Genomic DNA, 24,138 nt, shown 5'->3' with positions numbered 1-24,138 from the left:
CTTTGATTTATAACCTCATGTTTAATTCTAAAGTTTGTCCATGTCTCTAATTGTGGATACATTATTTTGGAAATAAAATAGATATTTTACCTATGTAGAAATCAAACAAGAACATCTAATTTATGTTCATTATGTAAAATGAGTTTGCAAGGAATGAAAAGCATAAAATCAACGTACTACATAATCATATAATTATTATAACCCAGCTAGAAAGCTTTAGGAAACACAATTTTGTCTAATGTAAGTGCAGCTTTACTTAAAATCAATGCAACCTGGTTATATAATTTTGCTTTCATCATCCAGGTAATTTGGAAAGCCTAATATTAATTTATTGCAGAGGGTTAACATCAATTTCAAACATTACATAATGCAGAAAAATTTATATTGCCAGCATAGATAAAAAGTTGCAAAAATAAAAGTTTTGCCTGGAAAGTAGGAAATAAAATTTTAGACTAACAAATAATTTAAAAAGTTGATAGCAATAAAATGAAAAGCTATTTAAGAAACATGTGATAGAGTAGGGTGTCAAAGTGGTGGCCCACAGGCCGGATGCATCACGCGCAGTCTAAACCTCTCTGATGATATGTCACGTGATGGCAATGTCATGCGGCAAGTTTGACACTGGTGTGATTTGATAATATTTTACAAATATGTATATGTTTTGTAACATTTTACAATCAATACATACATACATACACACACACGCACACACACTATTCAATAGCAGTTAGTTTCAATGTCTTTTTAATTATATCTTAAACTATCTTACTTCTAAAAACCAGCTCTTAGTTTTAGTAGTTTAGAATAAGGCAGCCAAGCCTGACAGTAATCTGATCAAGATCTCTCAACAAGGCCATATATGACAGTGGTTTCCAAACTTATATGTCTTCAAAAATCTGCATTATATCAACTGTACCATACTACTATTTAATAAGGTAAAATTTTACTTTTTTGATTTGATTCAAGCCATCCAGTTACAGATTTGAAATATTCTGTTGCTATTGCTACAGCATTACATTATTCTGTCTGCCTTATCTCCATTGTTTTCTATTCACAATTTCCACTTTCTGACAACTCTAAAACTTTCATTATCTGTACATGTTCATGTAATCAACTTTGAACTACAAGTCCAGAAATCCTAAATAGGATTTACATCTCACATGACATTTGCTGGGGCTGTATAAATGGGGCATAGTATCTTCCCCTTAGTGTAACTGTGACGTCCCACATCAAACTACAGATCACATGATGACCTACTATATGCTTGTTCTGACCTAGGCTTCCCCAACAGCATGAAGCTGACTCCTCATCCTGATAAAACCCTGTTATTTAGTTTACAGTGAATTCCTCTCCAGCAAAGTCCTGGCCAACAGTTTTCAAGATATTTCACAATTACAGACCTTTATCAGGCTTGGAAAGTTGCCAGGCCAATATCTTTCAGATGCCACACTGTAGCAGACAATACTTGGCAAGATTGCAGGAACAGATCTTCACCCAAATGAATTGTCTCCTGCAAAACCCCATTCCCCTTTCACTCCTCTTTTATTCCCTATAGGAGGGGCCATTCACTGTTCACCTGTGGATTTATTCCCAAGTTGATCCTTGTTCCTTGGCTGTTCCCTTCTTCTGGCAGCTCTGCGCATGCGCACACTGGGAACAGGCTCCAGGTTTTCTTCTGCCTCACTGATATCTGACTCTGAAGGCAACTGATCACTGTCAGATGGCCTTGGTCCCATCTCTGCCTCGGATGCAGAGCATTCATCAGAGCCTTCCCCAGACTCCAGGACTGGCCCATGTTCCTCCCCAACCTTCTCAGTGTCTGAATCTGCTGCCAGCTCAACTGGCTGCTGGAGGGCCACAACAATGCTAAGGGTATATGCCGGACCAGTAGCTGTTTTTTTTTCTCTTCATATAAACAATGCTCTTTTTAGTATTTATATTTTACTGTGTTTTACCATTCTAGGTGAAATGTTAATATACTGTATATTGGTAGTCCATACACTAAATTAAAAAAATGCAGTTAGGCAAAGTAAGATATCCAGAATCACTTTTGATGAAGCTAGTTTTCTGCTTCCTACTCATCCCTTATTATTTTAATCATAACACTCTCCTTAAACTATCATTTACTCTCTATCCATTTATCTAGACATGAATATCTTGGAAGTCTAATTCTTAAAGAATTTCAGTTCAAAGGGCTGAAAGTCACAGAACCCACAAGCGTGCAACAGAAATACTCCTTACAGGTAACTCCTTACAGGTTTATGCTGGGCTTGCTGTTGATACCTGCAATACGATCCAGATGGTTTAGAATGGACGTTCGAGCCCTGAATTGTCCATCTGGCCTGTTAAAAGATAAACGAGTGCTGGAAATAATGTGTTCACCTTGATGCTCTTATGACCAGTTGCCAAAACATTGACTCATTTTCTAGTCTGATTATTTGGATGCAATAGGCTCAGTTCACTCTTTACACTCTGGGGTGTGGAACAGTTTTGCTACCTCAGCTGACTGTTGAACTGCTAACTGACTTTGTCTTTGCTAAAATCCTTAGCTCATTGTTGTTTGACTAGAAGGAAAAGTTGTTGGCTTGCCAAACACAGTGGTTCCTCTAAGACAAAATGACAAATTTGCTTGTCTGGTTTTAGAATGAACTATCTCGTATCTAAGCATCAAGTGACAAGCAAGCTTTTGCTCTATGCTGAAAGCCATAGCAAAATCCAAACATATTTTAATACAAGTCCTATGTTTTCCTGTTGCCCAAGCTATAGAATTTTAATCATGAAGAGACAAAACCTATAAAAAGAAATGGACAAAAATATTCTTAAATTGCAAAAAGGAAGCTATTTTTAAGGAATTGAAAGATCATTTGTTTTTATTTATTTATGGCTATAGACAAAAATTTTAAAGAATGTTTTCTAGGAATCAGATAGAAAGGAAAGGATAGGAAAAGGGAAAGGAAAGGACCCACCTTTAGATGGAATCTTGAAGTCTGGATTGTAATACTGAACAGAGTCAAGAATGCCCACTAAAAGTTAGCAAGTGATTGTGGCTTGTGACCCCACCAGCTTCTCTATTGACTTTCCAGGGAAACTGGTAGGAAAGATTGCAAATGACAATCACATGATCATGGGGTGCATAGAACTTGTTCTAAGGGCAAACAGGTTGCCAAGCTCCCAGATTGCAATCATGTGACCACAGGAACCTGAAATGGCTATAACTTTAGGCAAGGATCAGCACCATTGTAATTTTGAACTTCACTGAATGAATTAAAGGAGAACTACCAGTAGTTTGACTGTAAAGGATTTATCTCTCTGCTGCTTTCATTTGATCTGATTGTATAACCTGAATACAAACCTATGACAAACAATACCTTTCCTATAGAGCTAGAGAAGGGATGTCGAACTGGATTTCTTCAAGGACCAGATCAGCATTGTACTTCTCCTCCATGGGGCAGCCGGGGTGGGGAGACTTGATGGATGCCTCCTACTGTACCTCTGCATGTGCCCCCCCCCAAGTACCCTGCTTTGGCCAGCAAGGCGCTTCAGGAGGCTGTCCATGCCAAAAATGTCTGCCAGAGGCACCATGGGCTGGTCCTTTGTTATTTCCAGGCTGGCCCAATGGGCCAGATTTAAGCACCCCATGGACCAGGTCCAGCCCCCAGGCATTGAGTTTGACACCCCTGAGCTAGAGCTATTCCTTAATTGTATGTACATGTTTGAGTTCTTAAACATTATTCTCCAGATTTGTGCTACTCCCATTAAGACCAGTTTTGATTACTTTCCACTACTTTTCTATTATCCCCCCTGGGTGAAGTTGTTTCCAGCTCCAGAAGGCCCCATCCATAATATAATCATCACTCTTCAAGAGATATCGACTATAACTTCAGAATCATAACTCTCCTGTGTTTTCCAAGCCTTACTTTTGCACACAAGAAAAATCATTAAACAAGAACAGAAAACAAACCTTTTGAATAGTAGATCTGGAGGCCAGTCATTTTACAAAACACTAATGGTTTCCTAAAATACTGTGTATGTAAAACAATCTTGGTCACATTGATTACTTTTGCAATTGATAGCAATTGAATACGTCTGCGAGACCTGATTATTGTTGGTTATGCAATTGCTTTTTTAAACTAATACATGAGCTCATTTTTTTAAAAAATGGATTGCAGGGTTACATTTGTCTTATTGCCAAAGTAACAGTTCTAAGTGAATCTAGAGCAAGCCAGTTTTGTGCTTTAATAATTTGATATTGAATATTTCCAGGGTAAACAAGCCTCAGACTTTCTCAAAGACACATGCACACACTCAACATCTGTTTCTTATAGCTATCATCCTTTTTGTTACACCAGTATATGCCAGGAGTCTCAAGAAGTCTGACTGCATCTCCTGCCAATTGAGACCACATACACAAATGTAAACAGTGTTATACTGAATATATATATATTGCGCTCCCTGGTAAGATTACAGGTTTCAAGTCTTACAAAGCACAATCTCATCTTTTGGAAAGCCGCAGTTCAACTCTTGTAAACTTAAACAAAAAGTTACAAACTGCTTTGATAAATAGTATTGTAAATCTGCGAGTCAAGCTACATCTGGTTGGTTTAGCAAATCTTAAATTTTAATGCATAAGAGTTACTGATAGAGCGGTTTGAAGTTAAATAAAATACAACATAAAATCTTTTTAAACATTTACAATATAATTGTGAAGGATAGATAAATAAACACAAACACCCTCAAACAAATACATTGGGGAAAATTTCCTAAGAACATGTTTTACATAGTCTAGACCAGCCTCTAGACCAGTGATGGCAAACCTATAGACTGAATGCCCAAACTGCAACCCAAAACCCACTTATTTATCGCAAAGTGCCAACATGGCAATTTAACCTGAATTATGAGGTTTTACTACCTAAAATAATAACACAGAGTTCAGCTAATTGTTCTAAGAAAAACATGATAAATACACTTTTATGCCCCTTCATTTTTTTTCTGCTTTTGAAATATTATGTTTAGCAACAATAAAAAAGAAAAACTTTTGTAATATCATTTCTCTTTCCCTCATTCCCTCTTCCACCCTTGCCTTTCTCCTCTCTTTCTCTCTCTCCTCCTCTCTTTCTCTCTCTCCTCTCTCTTTCCCCCTTTCACTTTCTGTCTCTTTCCCTCCCTCTCTCTCTTTCCGTCCCTCCTTCTCTTTCCCTCCCTCCCTCTTTCTCTCTCTCTTTCCCCCTCTCTTTTTCTCTCTCTCTTTTCCTCTCTTCCCCCCCTCTTCTTTGAACTGGTGCTGGGTGGTGGGAATCTGACATCCGGAGGCTGAGGAGCCCAGGAGCAGCGCGCCCACACTCAGCTGGTTGGCAGAGATCCAAAGACCAGCTGGCCAGCTGGGAGGTGGGGCATCCCAACACTGGCAGTTCTGCAGGAAAAGCAACTGACATCTGGGAGGCAAGAGCGAGCCCACAACAACGCAGGGTCGCATTTTTGCTCCGTGTTGTAATGGGCTCCAGGAGGAGGATGGGACCCCATCTTCTCCATTGTGAAGCTCGCTAAATTTAACTGTGCTGCGCAAGGGGCAGGCCATGGAGGCAGCAACAGCAAATGCACCACAACGAAGGTAGAATGCTGTTTCACGCATTTTTTTAGTCCTGCAAATAACGGTGAGAAACACAATGGAGAAATGTGATGAAGCTGACCTGGGGCAGCGGCACGTGTCCCCACAGAGAAGGCTATGAGTGCCACCACTGGCATGCGTGCCATAGGTTCACTACCACTGCTCTAGACTATGGTGACCTGGTACTCACCAAATGCTTTGTATAAAATCTCCCAGATTTTTCAGACAACTTGGCTAAGAATGCTAAGAGAGATCTGAAGGATGCCAGGTTAGAGAAGGCTCTGTAAAAAAAAACTACTTAAGGGAAATCTGGGTGAGTTACATAATACACTTTTATAAAACAAAAGAACATTCTGTTGAATTAGTAACACACATGCTCTATTGCCTGTGCTCTTGTTATCAGCCTGAGGTATCTATGTAATAAAATATATTGTCATTAGATTCAAGCCTGTATTTCACATACTGGCATTCAGATAAAGTTGTTCTTGCAAATTGGAAGAACAAAATAAACTAAGGAGTGATGCATACTTTAACTCAAAACTTATTTGATTTCACTCAAATGATCAACAGTTCCTTTCCTTTTGCTTAAATAAAGTTATATCTTTCAGATCACATGTTTAGATATTTGTTTGAATTCACCACCATGCTTTGATATTCTTTTTATTCACTACTAAAATTTTTATGCCTATAACCTTTAACTGGGTAAATAATATATCATAGAGCAAAACATTTTTGATCAAGGTGGGCTTACCGAATGCGTTCAAAATCCAGAACCCCTGACACAGAATTGTAATATTGCAAATTTTATAAAACATTTCATGACATAAAACTTATAAACATTTTATGATGTAATTCAAAATATCATTTAAAAATTCTGGAGTCAACTCCTGAAGTATGACTATCCTATACAGTTTAACATTAACTACTTTCATGGTAGATACATCTCTGAATATCTTCCAGAATCTTTAAGAATTGTTGAAGGTATTGAGGAACTGGATAAGAAAATATTTCTGGAATAGAATGGAATGGAATAGAATAGAATAGAATAGAATAGAATAGAATAGAATAGAATAGAATAGAATAGAATAGAATAGAATAGAATAGAATAGAATTCTTGATTGGCCAAGTGTGTTTGGACACACAAGGAATTTGTGTTGGTGCAAATGCTCTCAGTTATATAAAAGAAAAGATATATTCATCAAGAGACAAGAATCATCAGGTACAACTCTTAATAATAGTCATAGGGTACAATAAGTAATCAAATCATACTAGGAAACAGTCGATATAAATCGTAAGGATACAAGCAACAAAGTTACAGTCATACAGTCACAAGTGGGAGGGCATTGGTGATAAGGAGTGATGAGAAGATTAATAGTAATAGTAGTGTAAACTTTGTAAATAGTTGGACTGTATTGAGGGAATTATTTGTTTAGCAGAGTGATGGCATTCAGGAAAAAACTATCCTTGTGTCTAGTTGTTCTAGTGTGCAGTGCTCTATAGCGTCATTTTGAGGGAAGGAGTTGAAACAATTTATGTCCGGGATGTAAGGGTTCAGTAAATATTTTCACAGCCTTCTTTTTGACTCCTGCTGTATTCAGGTCCTCGACTGAAGGGAGGTTGGTAGTAATTGTTTTTTCTGCAGTCCTAATTACTCTCTGAAGTCTGTGTCTGTCTTGTTGGGCTGCAGAACCAAGCCAGACAATTATAGAGGTGCAGATAACAGACTCAATAATTCCTCTGTAGAACTGTCTCAGCAGCTCCTTGGGCAGTTTGAGCTTTCTGAGTTGGTGCAGAAAGAACATTCTTTGTTGTGCTTTTTTGATGATGTTTTTGATGTTAGGTGTCCATTTTAGGTGTTGTGATATGATACTACCTAGAAATTTGAAGGTCTACTCTATTGTGTTGTCTATATTGTAAGAGGTGGAAGTATGGGAGGGTTTCTCCTAAAATCTACCACCATTTCTACAGTTTTGAGTGTGTTCAGTTTCAGATTGTTCTGGTTATACCACGAGACAAGTTGTACAACCTCCTGTCTGTATGTGGATTCGTCAGTGTCTCAAATGAGACCAATCACTATTGTATCATCTGCAAACTTCAGTATTTTAACAGATGGATCGTTTGAGATGCAGTCATTGGTATAGAGAGAGAAGTGGAGAAAGCACACAGCTTTGGGAGGCCCCTGTGCTAATTGTACAGGTATCAGATGTGATTCTGCCTAGCTTCACCTGCTGGTTCCTGTCTGTTAGGAAGCTTATGATCCACTTACAAGTGTGTTCAGGTACCCGCTAGTTGGTTTAGTTTAGTTAGAATAATGTCTGGAATGATGGTATTGAATGCTGAACTGAAGTCTACAAAGAGGACCCTTGTGTAGGTATTTGGAGATTCAAGGTGTTGTAGGATGTAGTGCAGAGCCATATTAACAGTATCATCTGTCGATCTATTTGCTCGGTATGCAAACTGCATGGGATCTAAACATTTTATGATGTAATTCGAAATATCATTTAAAAATTCTGGAGTCAACTCCTGAAGTATGACTATCCTATACAGATCTGTGGTTTTTAAATGGGACAGCACTAGCCTTTCAAATGTTTTCATAACTACGGATGTTAGAGCAACTGGTCTGTTGGAATGATGACCAATGATGGATGATGACTTGTCTGCTGGAATGATGACCAACCAACTGGAATGATGACCAAGCAGGTCATGGGTTGTCTACTCTAGTATAAAACTGGAGACAAAGCAATAACCTCCAAGCAGTGTGCTATTGCTAATGCACTACAATAAGTTGTTTAGATTTCATTGCCAATTTATGACTCTACCACCAGTATTCAGTTAATATAAAAATTACATGTGAACTAACCATTATTTATGAGATATGATATAATAATGATTAATTCTATGCATACTTTCTTCCATTGAACTTGCTTCATTCATCTATGCCATATTTACATTTCTGCCCTATCTTGCCACTGGGTGACAGCCAAAGCATGAAAACAAATGGTGCTTTCAAGGAAATTAAATCACTGCACTAAGAAAAGCAAGTGAGGCAAAATAAAACAGTGGGAGAAAACAAGGGCTATATTCATTTGATCTTGGTTGTACAGAAGCAAAGAACCATACTACTACATGCTCTTGTCAAGACTTTTTCCACATAAAGCAAAATATTACTTGAAGCTTTTAATGAAACATTTATCCAAAAAGGAAATGCTTAAATCTCAGATCTAAGTTTTACATTATAGAAGTCAAAAACCAATAACTTGGTTTACGCATAAGAGTGCAATTTGGGAAGAAAAAACAGTAAGTGTGGTTTGATATTTTTTAGTTTCCATGCACAGCTACTAAACGTTTAAATACTTCAGGAAAACTCATATAATGCCAACTATGTAAAAGATTTTTAAAAGCATAGATGGTCAGAAGGAGAAATATATTTTGCCCTAAAGCATCTTGAAAGAAATATGTAATTGTTTTTGAGAGTTAGGATTCAGATATTATCAAAGAAGGAATGACAATTTGTTGGTGAAGGATAGTTTTTAGTCAGAAGATCCTGGAATCTCATCCAGAAACCCAACTTTCTAGCTCAAACTTTAGAAGTGAAATTGTTTTAAATGAGCCAGATGGTCTGCCTCAGGAGAAAAGCATAGGATCATTCCTATGCTTATCAGCCTTAAACTACTTAAACTTTGGAAGTTGCTATACAGTATATTTATTCTTAAATTGTTATGTTGTATTTTGAAATATGTATTACCAGAATGATCCCATTCTTCTAACTGAATACAAAGAATATAAAGTTTTGAAAATTGGTATGATCTACTCAGTATTTTTAAAATTGAGACTTGATATCACTGTAACTGAAATGATCCCATATTAACATCATAAAATACAGAATATAAAGTAGGTCATTATTGGCCTGCTCAAATCTTTCCATTAAAAGAGACCAATTTAGTTTTTAGGATTTTATTAAGGAAAGGAGACACAACCTATTTTTTGTCATTGTGTCTTCTTCATTCCATCACAACACGTATAAATAAATGGTGGAGCTGAAAAGCCACCAAGATCCAGAATTGGTAAGGTGATCATTTACTTTCTCATTCTCTCTCTCATATACATAAATAAAAAACACCATCAAAGATAACTTATTTTGATTATCTTTTGTCCCCTTACAGAAGACTTCAAAAGAGAGATAGACTGGTCACAGAAATATTGGAAATCACTCTTGTAAAAAGCTTCCAAAATTAACTGAAAGCTACATGATATCAAGGTCTCTTTATGATCTTAAGACTACAAGTTATCAACCCCTATATTAAATCATATTTAAAATAAAAGTTCAAGATCCCCAAAACTGTACAAAATCCCACAGTTCTAGTAATGTTTCTGAAACCAGAAGCAGTTATACATTAGAACGTAATTTTAGAAAAGACTTCGAAACAACATGAGTTGACTAAACAACTTGTGCCATTTGATGCTCCCATATAAGTAAAAATCAGGATTTCAAATTATATTGACCATATTCAAAGGAGGATAATTTCATATTCAGCCCATCACAAAATCATCAATGAATACAGAAAAAAGAGTCCCAAAATATTGTGAAGCTTAATTTATAGTTTTATTTTAATATTTTAGTTATTGAAATATTCAAATATTATTTATTTAAAATCCTTTACTTCAAATATAATAAATATTTGCTAAATGTAATTCTTATTTATGACGTGACTTTCATAGCTCTAATTTCAAATGTGACAAATATGGCAATGTGCATGTAATGTATAATAAAGAGAAAAACTTACGCCATATTTTCTGGTTCAGTTGCACAAGACCCCACAGCTTTAGTCACATTCACAAGAAGAGCTTGATTGGTTCCAGTGAGTAAGGCAACAAGAGATGGGATTCCACCACATCTACGGATAATGGTCCGATTGGCTTGTTCCTGACAACATTCACCGAGGGCACCTACCACATTTATAAGAACTTCTTCTGGCTGATCTGTTAGCAAGCCAACCAAAGCTTCTATGGCTTTGTATTCCCGGAATCTAAAAATCAAAGTTTCATGACTAAATATAAATATAATATTTGTTAACAGACTTATTTCAAGTATAATTAAATTCAAATAATTTGGATTTCATTATTCTGTCTCATATTTTGGGTGGTTTAATGGCAGATGAACTATTATCATTCTACAATACAATAGGAATTAAGTTTCTAAATAAATAAATTTAGTAGAAGTTTTGTACTTTCTGTATTTTCCAGAATTTTATAGTTCTCAGTCATGACTATGTCTTATAATTAGGAATCATGGAATTCAAGATTCGTAAATAGATTTGAAACTGGCAATACATATATATACAAACCCATTTCAGCCAAATCTTGACATTACTGCCATAATTACTTCTGATATGGCTTATTTTACAAGGTTTTGCTGCTTGCTTTAACACCACAAATTGTAATTCTCTAACTTCCAAGCACATCTGTTCCTATCTATTATGATGCCAAACAGTCCATCATGCTCCATGACAAAATTCCCGCCTTTCATATTTGCATTGCAACACTGCACATAAATGCAAAAAGAGCAGACCTGTCATTGCTTGCAGATACCAATAGCTCTTGGATATCCTTCCTCAATTTAGTGATCTGTAAAATGGATTAGACTGTGTTTCCCATTATCCTTACCCAACATGGCACAAAAACTAATTTTACTCCAATATATCTGATTTGACATTAAGATAAAGAATAGAGTTGATGATAACTACAGGTATCCTAGAAAAGTAAATGTTGGCTTAAATTTATATTATTATATTGCCAACTAATCCAATAAATATTTCAGCATGTTTTAAATTTCAGTATGACAATTAGACAGAACCCCATCTAAAGCGCACAAACACCTAAATAGTCCTGACTTTACTTACACGTAACTATTAAATCCTAATGGTTTTTAAATACTAATGGTTTGTAAATTCTTATGGTTGGTTATAAGCAGGAAGTGCTAACTACAATATATATATTTCAAGACAACAAATATTGCAAGTACTTTGTCACATTTTCTTTGCTGATTGCACATTTCCAGATTGCTCCTGTCACTGCTGCCAGAAGTTCTTTATTTCCAGAATTAGCAACTAAAGTAGCAAGAGGTTTCAGGCCTCCATGTTGCCTAACAAGGTCACGAGTCTCTTGATCTTCAGCACACTACATAAAAACAAACAAACAAAAGAAAATATAAATACAAAGATACATTGAAAACACGTTTTAAATCCAGATCAATCCCTACCCTGTTCTGTTTAGAGACTATGATTTAAATGGACTAAATTTAAAATCCTAGAAGCAATATTTAGATTCCTAAATTAAATTAGAAGGATGCAAAGAAACGGTATAGGCTTAAATCCTATTAAAATAAATAGATCTCAAGCCCCTTTCTTCAGCACTCCAGTGAAAAGTCTCAAAATGAACATTGGCAAGTACAGTTTTTAATGAAGAAATATGGATGGCCTGACATTATTGGCCTTCAGAAAAACAATGGTTTTTCCTCCAGTTACTGGAGCCAGGCTGTTGATGAGGCTGGTATGGTATGGTTGAATCATGGATATAAGTTTCATTGGAGCTTCCGCATTGTCTTTTTTGATTTAATGGTTTAAAACTCTGTGTCTATGGTGTTTTTATTTTTGTTCAATACCCCAATTTCCATAGGTAGATGAACAGCCACATATATTTCCTAAATAAATAAACAAATAAGCAAGCAAGCATATGAATGGAGCACTCTCTGAATGGTATATAATATATTCATATATTATTTGCATATTTCCCACAACAATCTGGACCCTCGTTTTACTGACCTCAGACAAATAGAAGGCTGAGTCAACCTTGAGCCCTGTCAGGATCAAATACCAGGTTATGAGCAGAGTTTACCCACAATATTCCACTTTAATCACCCTGCCACCAGTGCAAGATAACTGGCCATATCTTAAAAAATTAATAAATTGATCAGTAGTAAAATTTGGCATGTTACAAATTCAATTGCCTAGTCTTTCTTAGGCTCTTGTGTTAATTCAGTTATTTCAGTTTTTGTAATAAAGAGCAGGTGAAGAAGTCCCACTATTTTTTCTTAAATAAGTATCTTGTTTGTCCCATTATTTTTTTTAAAGAGAAATAGTGTGCAGAGAACCATTTTTGTCTCAGAAGATTAATGCTTACCTTAAAGATTGCACTGGCACAATGCATTTGCAACTCTTCCTTGTCACTGTTCAGATTTTTCACGAGATTTTCAATCATTTTCTCTTGTTTGATTGCTAGTCTGTAGCTGGGCTATAAATAAAAACCCATTAGAAAGGAGTTTGAAAAGACCTTTAGAAAATAAATTACCAATGTGGACAAAGTTTATTATTATTTTTGACTTTGCCATTCCTCACACAATGAAAATTAATAGAAGACTATAAAACCAGCAAATATTCGTCTATACTGCAAAGCTTCCTTTTCTTTTGAATTAAGGCTGACAATTCCTGCCAAAACCAATTAGAGTTTATATGCCTGCCTGTCTCCCTACCGTATAACTGTGCAAAAGTATATGTAATACAGGTAGTCATTGACTTATGACCACAACTGAGCCCACAATTTCTGTTGTTAAGTGAGATATTTGTAAGTGAATTTTGCCCATTTTATGGCCTTTCTTCAGTGTTAAGTGAATCACTGCAGTTGGTAATTAGTAACCTGGTTGTTAAGTTTATCCAGCTTTCCCATTGACTTTGCTTGTCAGAAGGTCGCAAAAGGTGATCACATGACCCTGGGACACAGCAATGGTTATTTAAAAAAACCTGCTGCCAAGCAACTGTGAAAAGCAGTCATGTCACTTTTTTCAGTACTGTTGTAACTTTGAATGGTCACTAAACGAGCTGTTGTAAGTCAAGGACTCTCTGTACACATTGGTCAGAAACTTCTCTTTAAAAAAAACAGCACTGAGCGAAAAAAAATTGATACAATTAATCGGTTATAAAATAAGACAATACAATTTCAACATTAACTGATCTCCCACTTGCACCCATATTGGTATACAAATACTTTGTTATTGCTCAGATAGCAAGGGATTGATTACAAAATATGGAAATAAGTTTTTTGGATAGTGATGTTTTTTTTCTCCCTAGCATTTTCCCTCAAGTGCAAGGTCCACTTTTTTATCAACTAAGTGTGGAGCTGTTGGTTGCCATAGGAATTGACTGATCAGCTTTTCACCTGAGAGTGGCTACTGCATCCCTCCATACACACACACAATTCAATTATTTCTATTTGTAATTATTTGGAAATGACAACTGATATTCCTTTCAGGTAAATATCATAATTTGTATTAATTAAAGAATTAAAATATAATGAAATATAATTATAGTTCACTGAATCTACCTTAATGTGTAGTCAATTATGTCATTGTGATTGATTAGTATATTGATGGATGAACTGATAGACAGACAGAATATTGTTTCATATGCACCTGAAATTTAAAAGCCATTGTCTACTTTTGATTTCTATTTGACCTGCGGAAGAAAGTCAGTTGAATTTTCAGATGTAGGGACGGTTGCTTACCTCAGAGGCACACTCTTGCAAAGTTCCTACTACAGGTATTAACATATTTGAATGAGGAGACTTCAGTAACTGAGCCAGCAGGGGGATGCCTCCAGCTTTACGGATTGCTTCTTTATTCCTAGCACTTTTGCTGCAGCTCCATAGTGCCAAAGCACCACAGCGTGCTACTTCTATTTCCTTTCCCTGAAGCTGATTGAGACTTGCAGAACAGTCTAACAGCCCAACCTGATAAGAAATAAAAATCCAATAAAGCTGACCAAGAACACCCTGATATGCATTCTGGTGCTGCAAGATACCACTCTGCTTACAACACTTGTTCTAGAAAGGAAAGGAAATATCTTACTTGTGTTTTAGCTCTTGCTGCCTATAAGCTTTTGGTTGTAAAGAAGTCCATCTTCTCAGTTTCCGTGTGAGATTTTGGGGAAAAGCAAAGAGACACTGTGGACAGGTCAAATATGCAAATTTTTTGTATATCTCACATGTGGATTAAAATAAAAATATATATAGTTTTTCTTGGGTTGCAGGCTCTTTTAAAAAAATATGTTTGGTCTATTTTAGAGTTTTTGTTTATATTCCGCTTCAAAATAGCAAGTAATGTCCTGGTGATTTTCAGCAGTTGTGGTAAAACAGAGAGAACTCTTCGATACCACAAAAAGGCAGTTTATCCTGGATTCTCTCACTACTCTCACTATAAAAAATGGGTAAGTTTGAGAATGTTTCCATTTATATAATCATGAAAAACCCTCCTGCATCTCCCAGTTAAGTGAGAAGTATATTTAGTGAGCTTTTAATCAGTTATCCAAACTGCTGGAAGGAATGCCCAATAACACACTTCTCAGTTAGTTTAGAATGCAAGCAAAACTATCTTCATTTCAGGAAATATTATTCTGATCCGGTCAGTTTAAATAGAATATTTAGAACTTCAGAGAGATGCTTCTATTATTGTTCATTTTAAAATAATTGTTCTGACTCGAAATTGTTCATTTTCTTTTAAAGGAAGGCTACACAAACATAGCAATAGCAACAACACTTAGAGTTATATACTGCTTTACAGCCCTCTCTAAGCAGTTTACAGAGTCAGTATATTGCCCCCAATAATCTGGGTCCTCATTTTACCCACCTTGGAAGGATGGAAGGCTGAGTCAACCTTGAAATGAGGACAATTGAACTGCTGGCAGTTGGCAGAATTAGCCTGCAATATTGCATTCTAATCACTGCGTCACCACAGCTCAGCTAATTCTGCTATAGGGTAGGGTAGAGTAGGGTAGAGTAGGAAAAAAGAAGGGAAAGGAAGGGAAGGGATGGGATGAACCAGAACAGTATAGAATATTATTTATTGGCCAAGTATGATTGGACATACATAGAATTTGTCTCTGGTGCATAAGATCTTGGTGTACATACCAACAACAAACCAACATAATAATAAGCTATCAATAGTAGAAGACGATAGATAAGTATAATAGTAATACAGTCCTACCACTTGTGTAAGTATCTTTAGACATATTAGTGCTGTGATATTAAATGTGCAGCAGAATGCATGAGGGGGGAAAAAACCAGAGTGACCTTTCTGTCACATGAAAAAGAAAATTATTTGACCACATTGGTATACAACATTTAATTTCATATTACTGTTAGGGGAAAAGACACAATTAAGTTGAAATTCTGATACCAAAACTTGAGTACATAAGCAACCTACTAGTCTCTTGATTCCACCATGCTGACGGACTGTTCTTCGGGCTCGTTTGAATCTAGCTACATTAGCTATTGTTTCAGCAGCCAAACACTTCAAATCTTGATCTAGAGAATCAAGTATAGTAACCATGATCTGCAATCCTCCAAGATCAGCAATCGTACGTCTTATCTGAGCATTTTGACTAATTTCCTTCAGGATTTTTAATGAACCAATCTAATGGGAAAAAATGCATTGTTATGGATTGCTTTCTTTTAGAGTACAGATTATTTTTTAAAAAGTTTTTTATATAGGTAGTTCTCTATTTACGACCACAATTGAAGCCAAACATCTCTGAGACATTTGTTAAATGATTTTTGTCCCATTTTACGACCTTTTTTGCCATAGTTGTTAAGTGAATCACTGCAACTGATAAGTTCGTAACTCGGTTATTAAGTGAATTAAGCTTCCCAATTGATTTTGCTTGTCAGTAGGTTGCAAAAGGTGATCCCATGACCTTGGGATACTGCCACCATCATAAATATGAACCCGTTGCCAAGCATTTGAATTTTGATCACATGATCATGGGATGATGCAAAGGTCATAACTGTGAAAAATGGTCGTAAGTTACTTTTTTCACTGCTGTTATAACTTTGAATGGTCATTAGATGAACTGTTGAAAGTTGTGCAGATTTTCATGCCACAGGAGATGCTACTTGTCTTTCTTTGTTCCATGCATGTTGATTACAGAATTAAAAAAAAGGAAGGCAAAGGGTCTTCCTCTACTACTTTCCATCCACCCAGGAGTCAAACAATGGCAGCATAACTCATATTCTGCTTCTACAACACCTGGTCTAAATGAACATCAGGTGATGCTGTTCTGACTGGGGATTGTGCTATTCACTTTAGCTAGGGTGATTATTTTCTTCTCTGGTTTTGTTGCTCTCTCCTTGTAGAATTTCACCAGCACGCAGAGGAAACAGAGGTTCTGATTGGGGACTTTGCTTCTCTTCTGTGGCTTATCCTTGTCTACCTTATTAGATCATCTCCCAAGTTTAAAATAATAGTGAATAACATAAAATATGGAATGATGCCAGTGCAGAAACAGTAACAGAAAATAGGACACAGGGCCTGTTGGAACTATAGAATTGGCTAGAAGTTATATTGCCAAAGAACTGAAATTGACTAATTGAAACTGACTACACTCTTAGTTTGAGAGGAGAGTGGAAGAGTGATTGCAAGGGACAAATGAAACAAAATAACAAATAACCCCCAAAACATCTCCTCATTGAAAATGAAATACTAGCAGCCTGCTCTTCTTTACTCTACTTTGTGGAAATCTGGAGAAAAGTTGGTGCCAAAGGTAAGGGTGAGGAACAGTGACAAGCATGAAAAGAACGTAATACTAGTGAAATGGGCAAAACCTATAAGGGAAGTAGCTGTGGAAGGGGCTGGTTAATGAGCAGAGTATTGGGAGTGGGCCCATGCCCAAACACTCCTCTAATCTTCCTTATCAGCTAACCTTGCCTCCAAGATAATGGGTAATAAAGCATTACAGATTTCATATACCTTGAAGCTGAGCTGGGGTGGTACTGATTTAAAGTGTAACATATTACTTTAAAACTTAAGTACTCCTAAGGATGATTGTTACACTCATGGGATGAGAATAAGGAATTATCATGCCGTCAAATAGAAAATTGCTACTATCAATCATGACTGTGATGTGGATGAATGGTGACAAAACTGAAGAAGCAAATTCTTTTGCTTCCTAAGACATGATGGCAAAAACCTCTAAAGAGAATTTATGTGAGGATACAAAAAGGAAATAGCCAAAGAAATCTTGATGTCCCATAGAAGCCAGAAGGATTCTCAAAATTTCCCTGTAATTCATGCATAAGTTTTTAATTGTTTTAATTCCTTAAATTTCCCCCATGGCTTACATGTTAAGGCTCATTACAAGGCTTCAGTTAAAATACACAGTGTTACAAGATGAGTGATAGTCACATAGCTTTTAAAAGAAAGAGAAAGATCTGAAAGTCAAAATGAGCACCCTGTGTGAAAGCTACTGGAATCCTTAAAAATACTACTCACTATGCAATTAACTCACCTTACATTTGATTTCTTCAGTATCAAGTAAATTAATCAGCACTTCAAGACCCCCAACATCTCTAATTGCCAACTGGCACGTTTCTTGAGACAAGTTGAAATCTCTCATTGAACACAATGCAATTACAGTAGCTGTCTGGTTACCTGCCTATAAATGAAACCATCAATGTAATATAGGGTAAAGCAAGTTTTACTGAACAGACACACCAAGATTAAAAAAAAATTATACAGCAAAATTATAAGGGCAATGTGCATATTTCAATTTGGTGGGATTTGTTAGTGAGGTGAATAAAAGAAAATCCTATTTCTGTTAAATTATCACTGATAAACCAGTGAAATATTTTAATAAACCAAAGAAAAGAAGACTTTTGAAAGTTTCTTTTACTTTTAAATTTGTAAGACTAAATCTGGGGGGGGGGGGGTTGTACAAAATTTGTATGCAAAAAAATTGCTTCCACTGTTTAATATACATTTTAAAACAAACTCAAAGTATTTTTCATAGAAGCTCATACATTTGTGCTACATTATAACCATTACTACTGATTACCATAATAATATTTTTCTGCCTACTAAGCTATTAGAGAAAGTTTTCAAGGGTAAATTTTAACCAACATGGAAACTGTTAATTTTCTATTAAATGTACACAAAAGCTGCATCATCTTGTTAAATGTTTGTTTGATGGATGCAAAATAAGTTCTATGGCACTGCAACACTTAACTTTAAAGCTTTAAATTAAAGGCAGATTTTATTTCTAAAAATCTACCTCCACTTATAGGATGGTTCAGCACAAATATCCGCAAATTGAAATGAAAAGAGAACCTATAATGTCGTTATCTTATAAATAATTAAAGGCATGCTTGGAGAAAAAAATTCTAAGCACTTTTTAGATGACAGATGAAGTTCAGAATTATACTAAGTAACAGATGTAAGTAAAGAAAAACCACCTTCCTGAAATAAGATCTATAGCATTTTTCATTTCATTCATCACTGGGCAATAACAAAGATTCCATTAAAACAAAAACAAAAAAAAATGTAGGTAGGTATATGACAAGTTCACAAACATTAGTTAATATAAAACAATTACAAATCTAGAACTGGCCTACTTACTTTTCTTCTGAAAAAGCCAAACTAAGGGGAAAATTAGAAGAATAGGCCTCTCTTTCTCCTTACAGAAATTTCTCAGTCAGTTAATACAATGGGACTAGTTCACAAGCTCCACAGACTCCTTGGAGTCCATATGGCTCCTGCAGAATTCTGTTCAGGGTATTATCTAACATCCAAATCCCATCCCAAAAAAGGAATGAAATGTCTAGTTTCCAACCACATTGCCCTCAGCTTTCTACCCCTAGTACAAAACAAGTTCCATAATTAGTCATATTTTACTTTTGCCAGGCAAAAAGGGGGCATAGAACATACAAAATGTTTGCAGGAATACATTACAAACCATTGGTTTATCCTTAATATCTGCCATTTTTTAAAAGCCCAAGAAAGAAACAGATATTCCTCTGTTCCTTGGTATTTGACTCAATAGGGGACTAAAGCCAAAAAAACCTGGCAGATAATTCTACTGTTTCAGTTCATTCACATTCTAACCTCCCAAGCAGTCCTATTACAGTACTACCAGATTTTTTCAATTTTAATGTCGTTATCTTTAAAAGCTAGCCTTACAAACGAATCTGAAAAATCTAGATTGTTTGAAATCTAACTTGTGGCTACCTGCTGTCTACAAAATGAATTTTTGTAGGTAGTTTAATTCAGCTTCCATTCATTACATCGAAACAAAATACCCTACTAAGTTGGATATATTAAAAGTATGAGCTTATTAGTTTCTCATTTAATTGCCTTACATAATTCTGATTCTAAGCAGGTGGATATGCTTGTGATGATCTAGTCTCCTTTATTGGATATACTTGTGTTACTTGCTAGAGTAAAGGCACAATTACTTCAGCTATGGTTTTATGGTAGATTTTTTAAATAGCAATAATATCTCATTAAATATTCATTGTCTGATCCAACTTTTCATTTTGTTTTACAGAACACAGGTCAAGCTGCAACTTGTTAGTGGCGAGTTATGGAGGAGTATTACAGAGTTATGGAATAACTTCTTGTCCCATTTCCTGAATCCTCTGCAGTTCTTGGGTTATAGCCTGGCAGTGAATGAAACACAGAGATTAAAATAACCAGGGCCAGTGGAAAATCATAACCATGATAAAAATCACAGATTCCATAATGTTCACATTACATGTCTGTAATGCGTGGAAAATAAGTATTGTTTAAGAGCTAATTAAGCACTGACACCGTCATGCCTGGTATGTCTCAATAACAAAGGAATACATGAAGCAAACTTTAAATTAAAACCATTACCAGTTTTTTTTTTAAATTAAGAATGAAAACAAAATTGCATGATATGGGGGAAAAAATTCTAGACTGGGTTCAGAGTATAGGTTTGCACTATTGCTTAAACTTCTCTCGGGCATTTTCTTTGCATCCTGACTTTCTGACCTCTTAATTTTGTAGAGCTGCAAATTTATTTATATAGGCAAAGTCTAAGTCTACGCAGGTGTTACATCCCATTGGAATACTGACCCATGTTGCTGTTGGAGCATCTGACATATGTTCTATCTTGTTCCTTATTGCCATTTCTTTTTTAAATAATTTTTCCCTGATTTTTTGTACTATATTTACAATGCTTATGATCTGCCCAATCCCTAATGTCTTTAGGCACACACATACAGACACATATGAAATAAAAATATGTAATGATAAAATCCAAAAAATAAATACAAAAGGTGAGTAATACTACTGGGACCACCAGGAGCCAAGGGCTCAAAGGTATCAAAATATAGTTCTATGAAAAGAGAACAGAGTCCCATACAGAGAAAGAGTGTCATCTCACACATAATCCAGTGTTACTAGATGCTTGCTAAAAACAAGCTACTCTGTTTTTATGTGATTCAGTCTGAAATGGTTTTGTCCTATTCAGATCCTTATAACTTCTAGACACCAGTTCTGAGCTTCCAGAGCATCTCTGGTTTGGCCCAAGGCAGCAACATGTAAATAAGTGTCATCAGTCTAGTAATACTAATAACATATCACCTTGAACTGATAGATGAGCTCTCCCAGTGGTTTTACAAGAGATTAAAACATGGGAAAGAGTTCTGATCCCTGTCAGGCTCTGTGCAGGCTTCTCATGAACTTGAACACTTTCCTCCAGGATATATATGAATGAGGAACCACTGACTGAAGCCCAGAAACGTTGTAAAACAGTGCTCACCACTGCCAACCCGTGTAATTGATCCAGAAGGATACTCCCAATGAGAGGTCTCACAAGATCAAACAATGTATTCCCCTATCTAAGTCAGCTACTAGAGTAACAAATTCTGTTTGTCTCCCATGATTTGGCCTGAATCCTGACTGAAAATCATGTAGATAATTTGAATCCTCTGTAATCCTCTGAAACTTGTTCCCAATGTCTTCATAACAACTTGCTTCAAAGAAAAGAGTTGGAGACCAGGCAATCCAGTTGGCTTAAGGAATTACTTTTTTAAGAAAGAAATTACTTCCTCCTTCAAACAAAGCAGGATGACTCTCTTCCTCAAAAAACAACAACAACAACCCACCACATTGATTACATCTCAGAATTAGCTGGTTATATAACCTGTTAAACACCTTGAAGGAGAGAAGTGCTCTTAGCCTACAGATAGCAGCATTCAAATTACAGAGAACTCATAAAAGAAATGTAAATTACATCATGAGATGCTGTTTCACTCACCTCTCAGATTCTAACAAATTAGCATCCAGCCCAGAATGAATAAAAATGATTTTATTATCAAGAAAGCTACAAACTCATTCAGCCTGGTTTTAAAAAATGAGAGCTACTATAGATTAGTAAGGCTAACTTCACTATGCCCATCCATCAATTCCACATTGTTTTTTAAGTGAAAAAAGATCAACATTCAAAGGACACAATGGACTTTGAGGAAAAGCAAAACACAGAATTATGTTGTTTCTCCTTTGTTTCAGTTTGTTTTTTCCACTCTCTTTGTCATCACAGAGATCTGAGTATTAGAAAGGAGGGAAATATCCACATTGCCCCTATTCATTTTACAGGAACATTTAAAATATACATTACCCATAACTTCTGGGCATGGCATACAGAAACTACACCAGTCAGCATGGTCGCTACACTGAATAGATCTTTTAACAGTAATCTCTTTTCTTTCACCTTCCCTCCCTCTCCAGGACCAGAAGTTCCAGAACGTATGGAAGGCACATCATTTCCTGGCCGTGTTTCTGCTTGATGTCAAACACCAGAGGAAAGTGCTGAATTCTTCTCAAAATAGAGCAGATAATAGAGAGGAATCTGGGGAAGTTCTGCTGTTAGTATCTGGCAAGAGTTGCAGCTGCCACAAGTGGGTGTGGGGTCATGGCTGGGCCTGAAATAATGTCTGCAAAAGACATTAAACAAGACTAATCTGGGAAGACCCATCACCGTTTCAGACTGTCAAGAAAACAACAAGCAGCTGAGCTTGAATAAAAAGTTGGGCAATTGAATTGCACTAAAGCCAACAGATTTTCCAAAGAAAAACTAAACCATATGAACAGAGCATTCAAATATGAGGGGAGAAATGCTTTCAGGAATAAACAAGATCAGCAAGCAAATGTGTTAAATTCACAAAATTGGTGTTATTCATAAATTCCAGGAGTGAATAATTTCTAAAAGACAGCATCCAGGCTTCGGAGTGACTAGCAGGTAAGTGTTAGGTGAAAGACTGAGTCCATAACGCAGATAAAGAGATCTAGCTACTACTTTATAAGTTGCACTATACATGGTTTTTTATCTGTCCAGGGAAATTGTAAGACTTTGGTTAACTGACATCTGCTGCTTAATTTGTTTGTTTTTCAAACACAGGGGGCAGTGGGGTAAGACTGCAAAGTTCCCTTAAACACCAGCTGCATAAATAGAACATAAACCTCAGTCTGCACTGGTACTTCAAAATTTTACATCTTTTTATTACCTATGGCAAGCTCTCTTTTGGTATAGTGAGATTTCATGACTCTACTTAGTTCTTATATTGACTGGGCCCAATGTCTCCAGCATCTTCGAAGTTCTGACAGTGAAAACAGCAAAGTAACATCTTGACCTAACAGTAATCATATCAGAACCATATCACTCTGTGCATGAAGGTTTTGCAGCAATTTGGAGCTGATCTTATGATATTGCCAGGCTTTTTGAGGGCCAATTTTATTTTTTTCTCAGTTTTTTTGGGTTTATTTGAATCTGAAGAAAGCTGATATTCCTTTGAAATACTGTAACTTTCTCTCCAACTCTTTCCTGCCATGGTAGAAATTCACCATCCGACTTGTATATCTTTAACTTATACTGCCAGCCGTATATGTGATTGCAATTTGTTGGTATATTATCACTTCACTCTTGAAATTTTTTATTTGCAACAAAAAAAAATGATGCATTTGGGTGTTACGTTTTTTAACAACCGGCCTTCCTTTATATAGCCTCTCAATACAGAAACATGTTGCTGTTGCCGATGATGATAATGATAGGGAAGCTATGAGCAAGTTATTTTCTTGTATGCATAGGGTAGGTTTGAAATTAGGAGAATTGTGATGGTTCAAAGGTAGGGTAAGGCTTTATCTATGCCAGAAGTTTAGATTTTTGGTCAACATGGCTACAGTTGCTTGGTTAGATGTATAGTTCAGCTGGTGTATTATTATTTATATTTTCTTATCATATATCACTTTTCTTTTCTCATATGTACTTTTTTCTTTCTAGTAGCCCTTTTTTGTTTCCAATTTTGATTTTCTTTTCCTGTACTGTTTTCATGAGCAATGATACTTATTTTCTATCTTTAATAGATCATAAAAAGAACTCTTTCTAATAGAAGCCTTCCATAAGTCACTTTTCCAGCTGTTATCTGAATAACTAATTTGATCCAGCATTGTACATTATTTCAAAAAGTTCATCCAACAAAAGTATGAAACAAATTAAAAAGCCTTTTGTAACTGCTGACATTTATATACGAGATGTCTGATGTTTTATTATACGAGATGTCTGATGTTTTATTTTTATTTTTTTGTAAGCCAATCTAAAGCAATTTATTTCTACTTCTTGATTGTTAAGGTCTTCTTCCAAATAGATAAAAAGTGGCAAACATTTATTTTGGAAAGCTTCCGTGATACATCA

General features: G+C 35.9%; 1 protein-coding gene across 4 annotated transcripts in view; it reads right to left on the bottom strand.

Annotated features, from left to right (window-relative positions):
* Window positions 1-24,138, bottom strand: part of ODAD2 (outer dynein arm docking complex subunit 2) — a 96,038-nt gene that overhangs the window by 39,781 nt on the left and 32,119 nt on the right. For all 4 annotated transcript variants that reach the window (XM_026672114.2, XM_087946668.1, XM_087946667.1 and 1 more), the window contains 6 exons: window positions 17,938-18,084; window positions 15,858-16,067; window positions 14,162-14,386; window positions 12,785-12,895; window positions 11,628-11,782; window positions 10,390-10,632 (listed from right to left, as the gene is read on the bottom strand). In XM_026672114.2, the coding sequence (XP_026527899.1) occupies window positions 10,390-10,632; window positions 11,628-11,782; window positions 12,785-12,895; window positions 14,162-14,386; window positions 15,858-16,067; window positions 17,938-18,084 (1,091 nt within the window). The remainder of the gene's footprint in view (window positions 1-10,389; window positions 10,633-11,627; window positions 11,783-12,784; window positions 12,896-14,161; window positions 14,387-15,857; window positions 16,068-17,937; window positions 18,085-24,138) is intronic.

The sequence above is a fragment of the Notechis scutatus genome, chromosome Z, assembly GCF_049901735.1.
Source record: "Notechis scutatus isolate UNSWTSFEM ecotype Mainland chromosome Z, rNotScu1.2, whole genome shotgun sequence".
Lineage (NCBI taxonomy): Eukaryota > Metazoa > Chordata > Lepidosauria > Squamata > Elapidae > Notechis > Notechis scutatus.
This window is presented reverse-complemented; position numbering and strand designations above follow the sequence as displayed.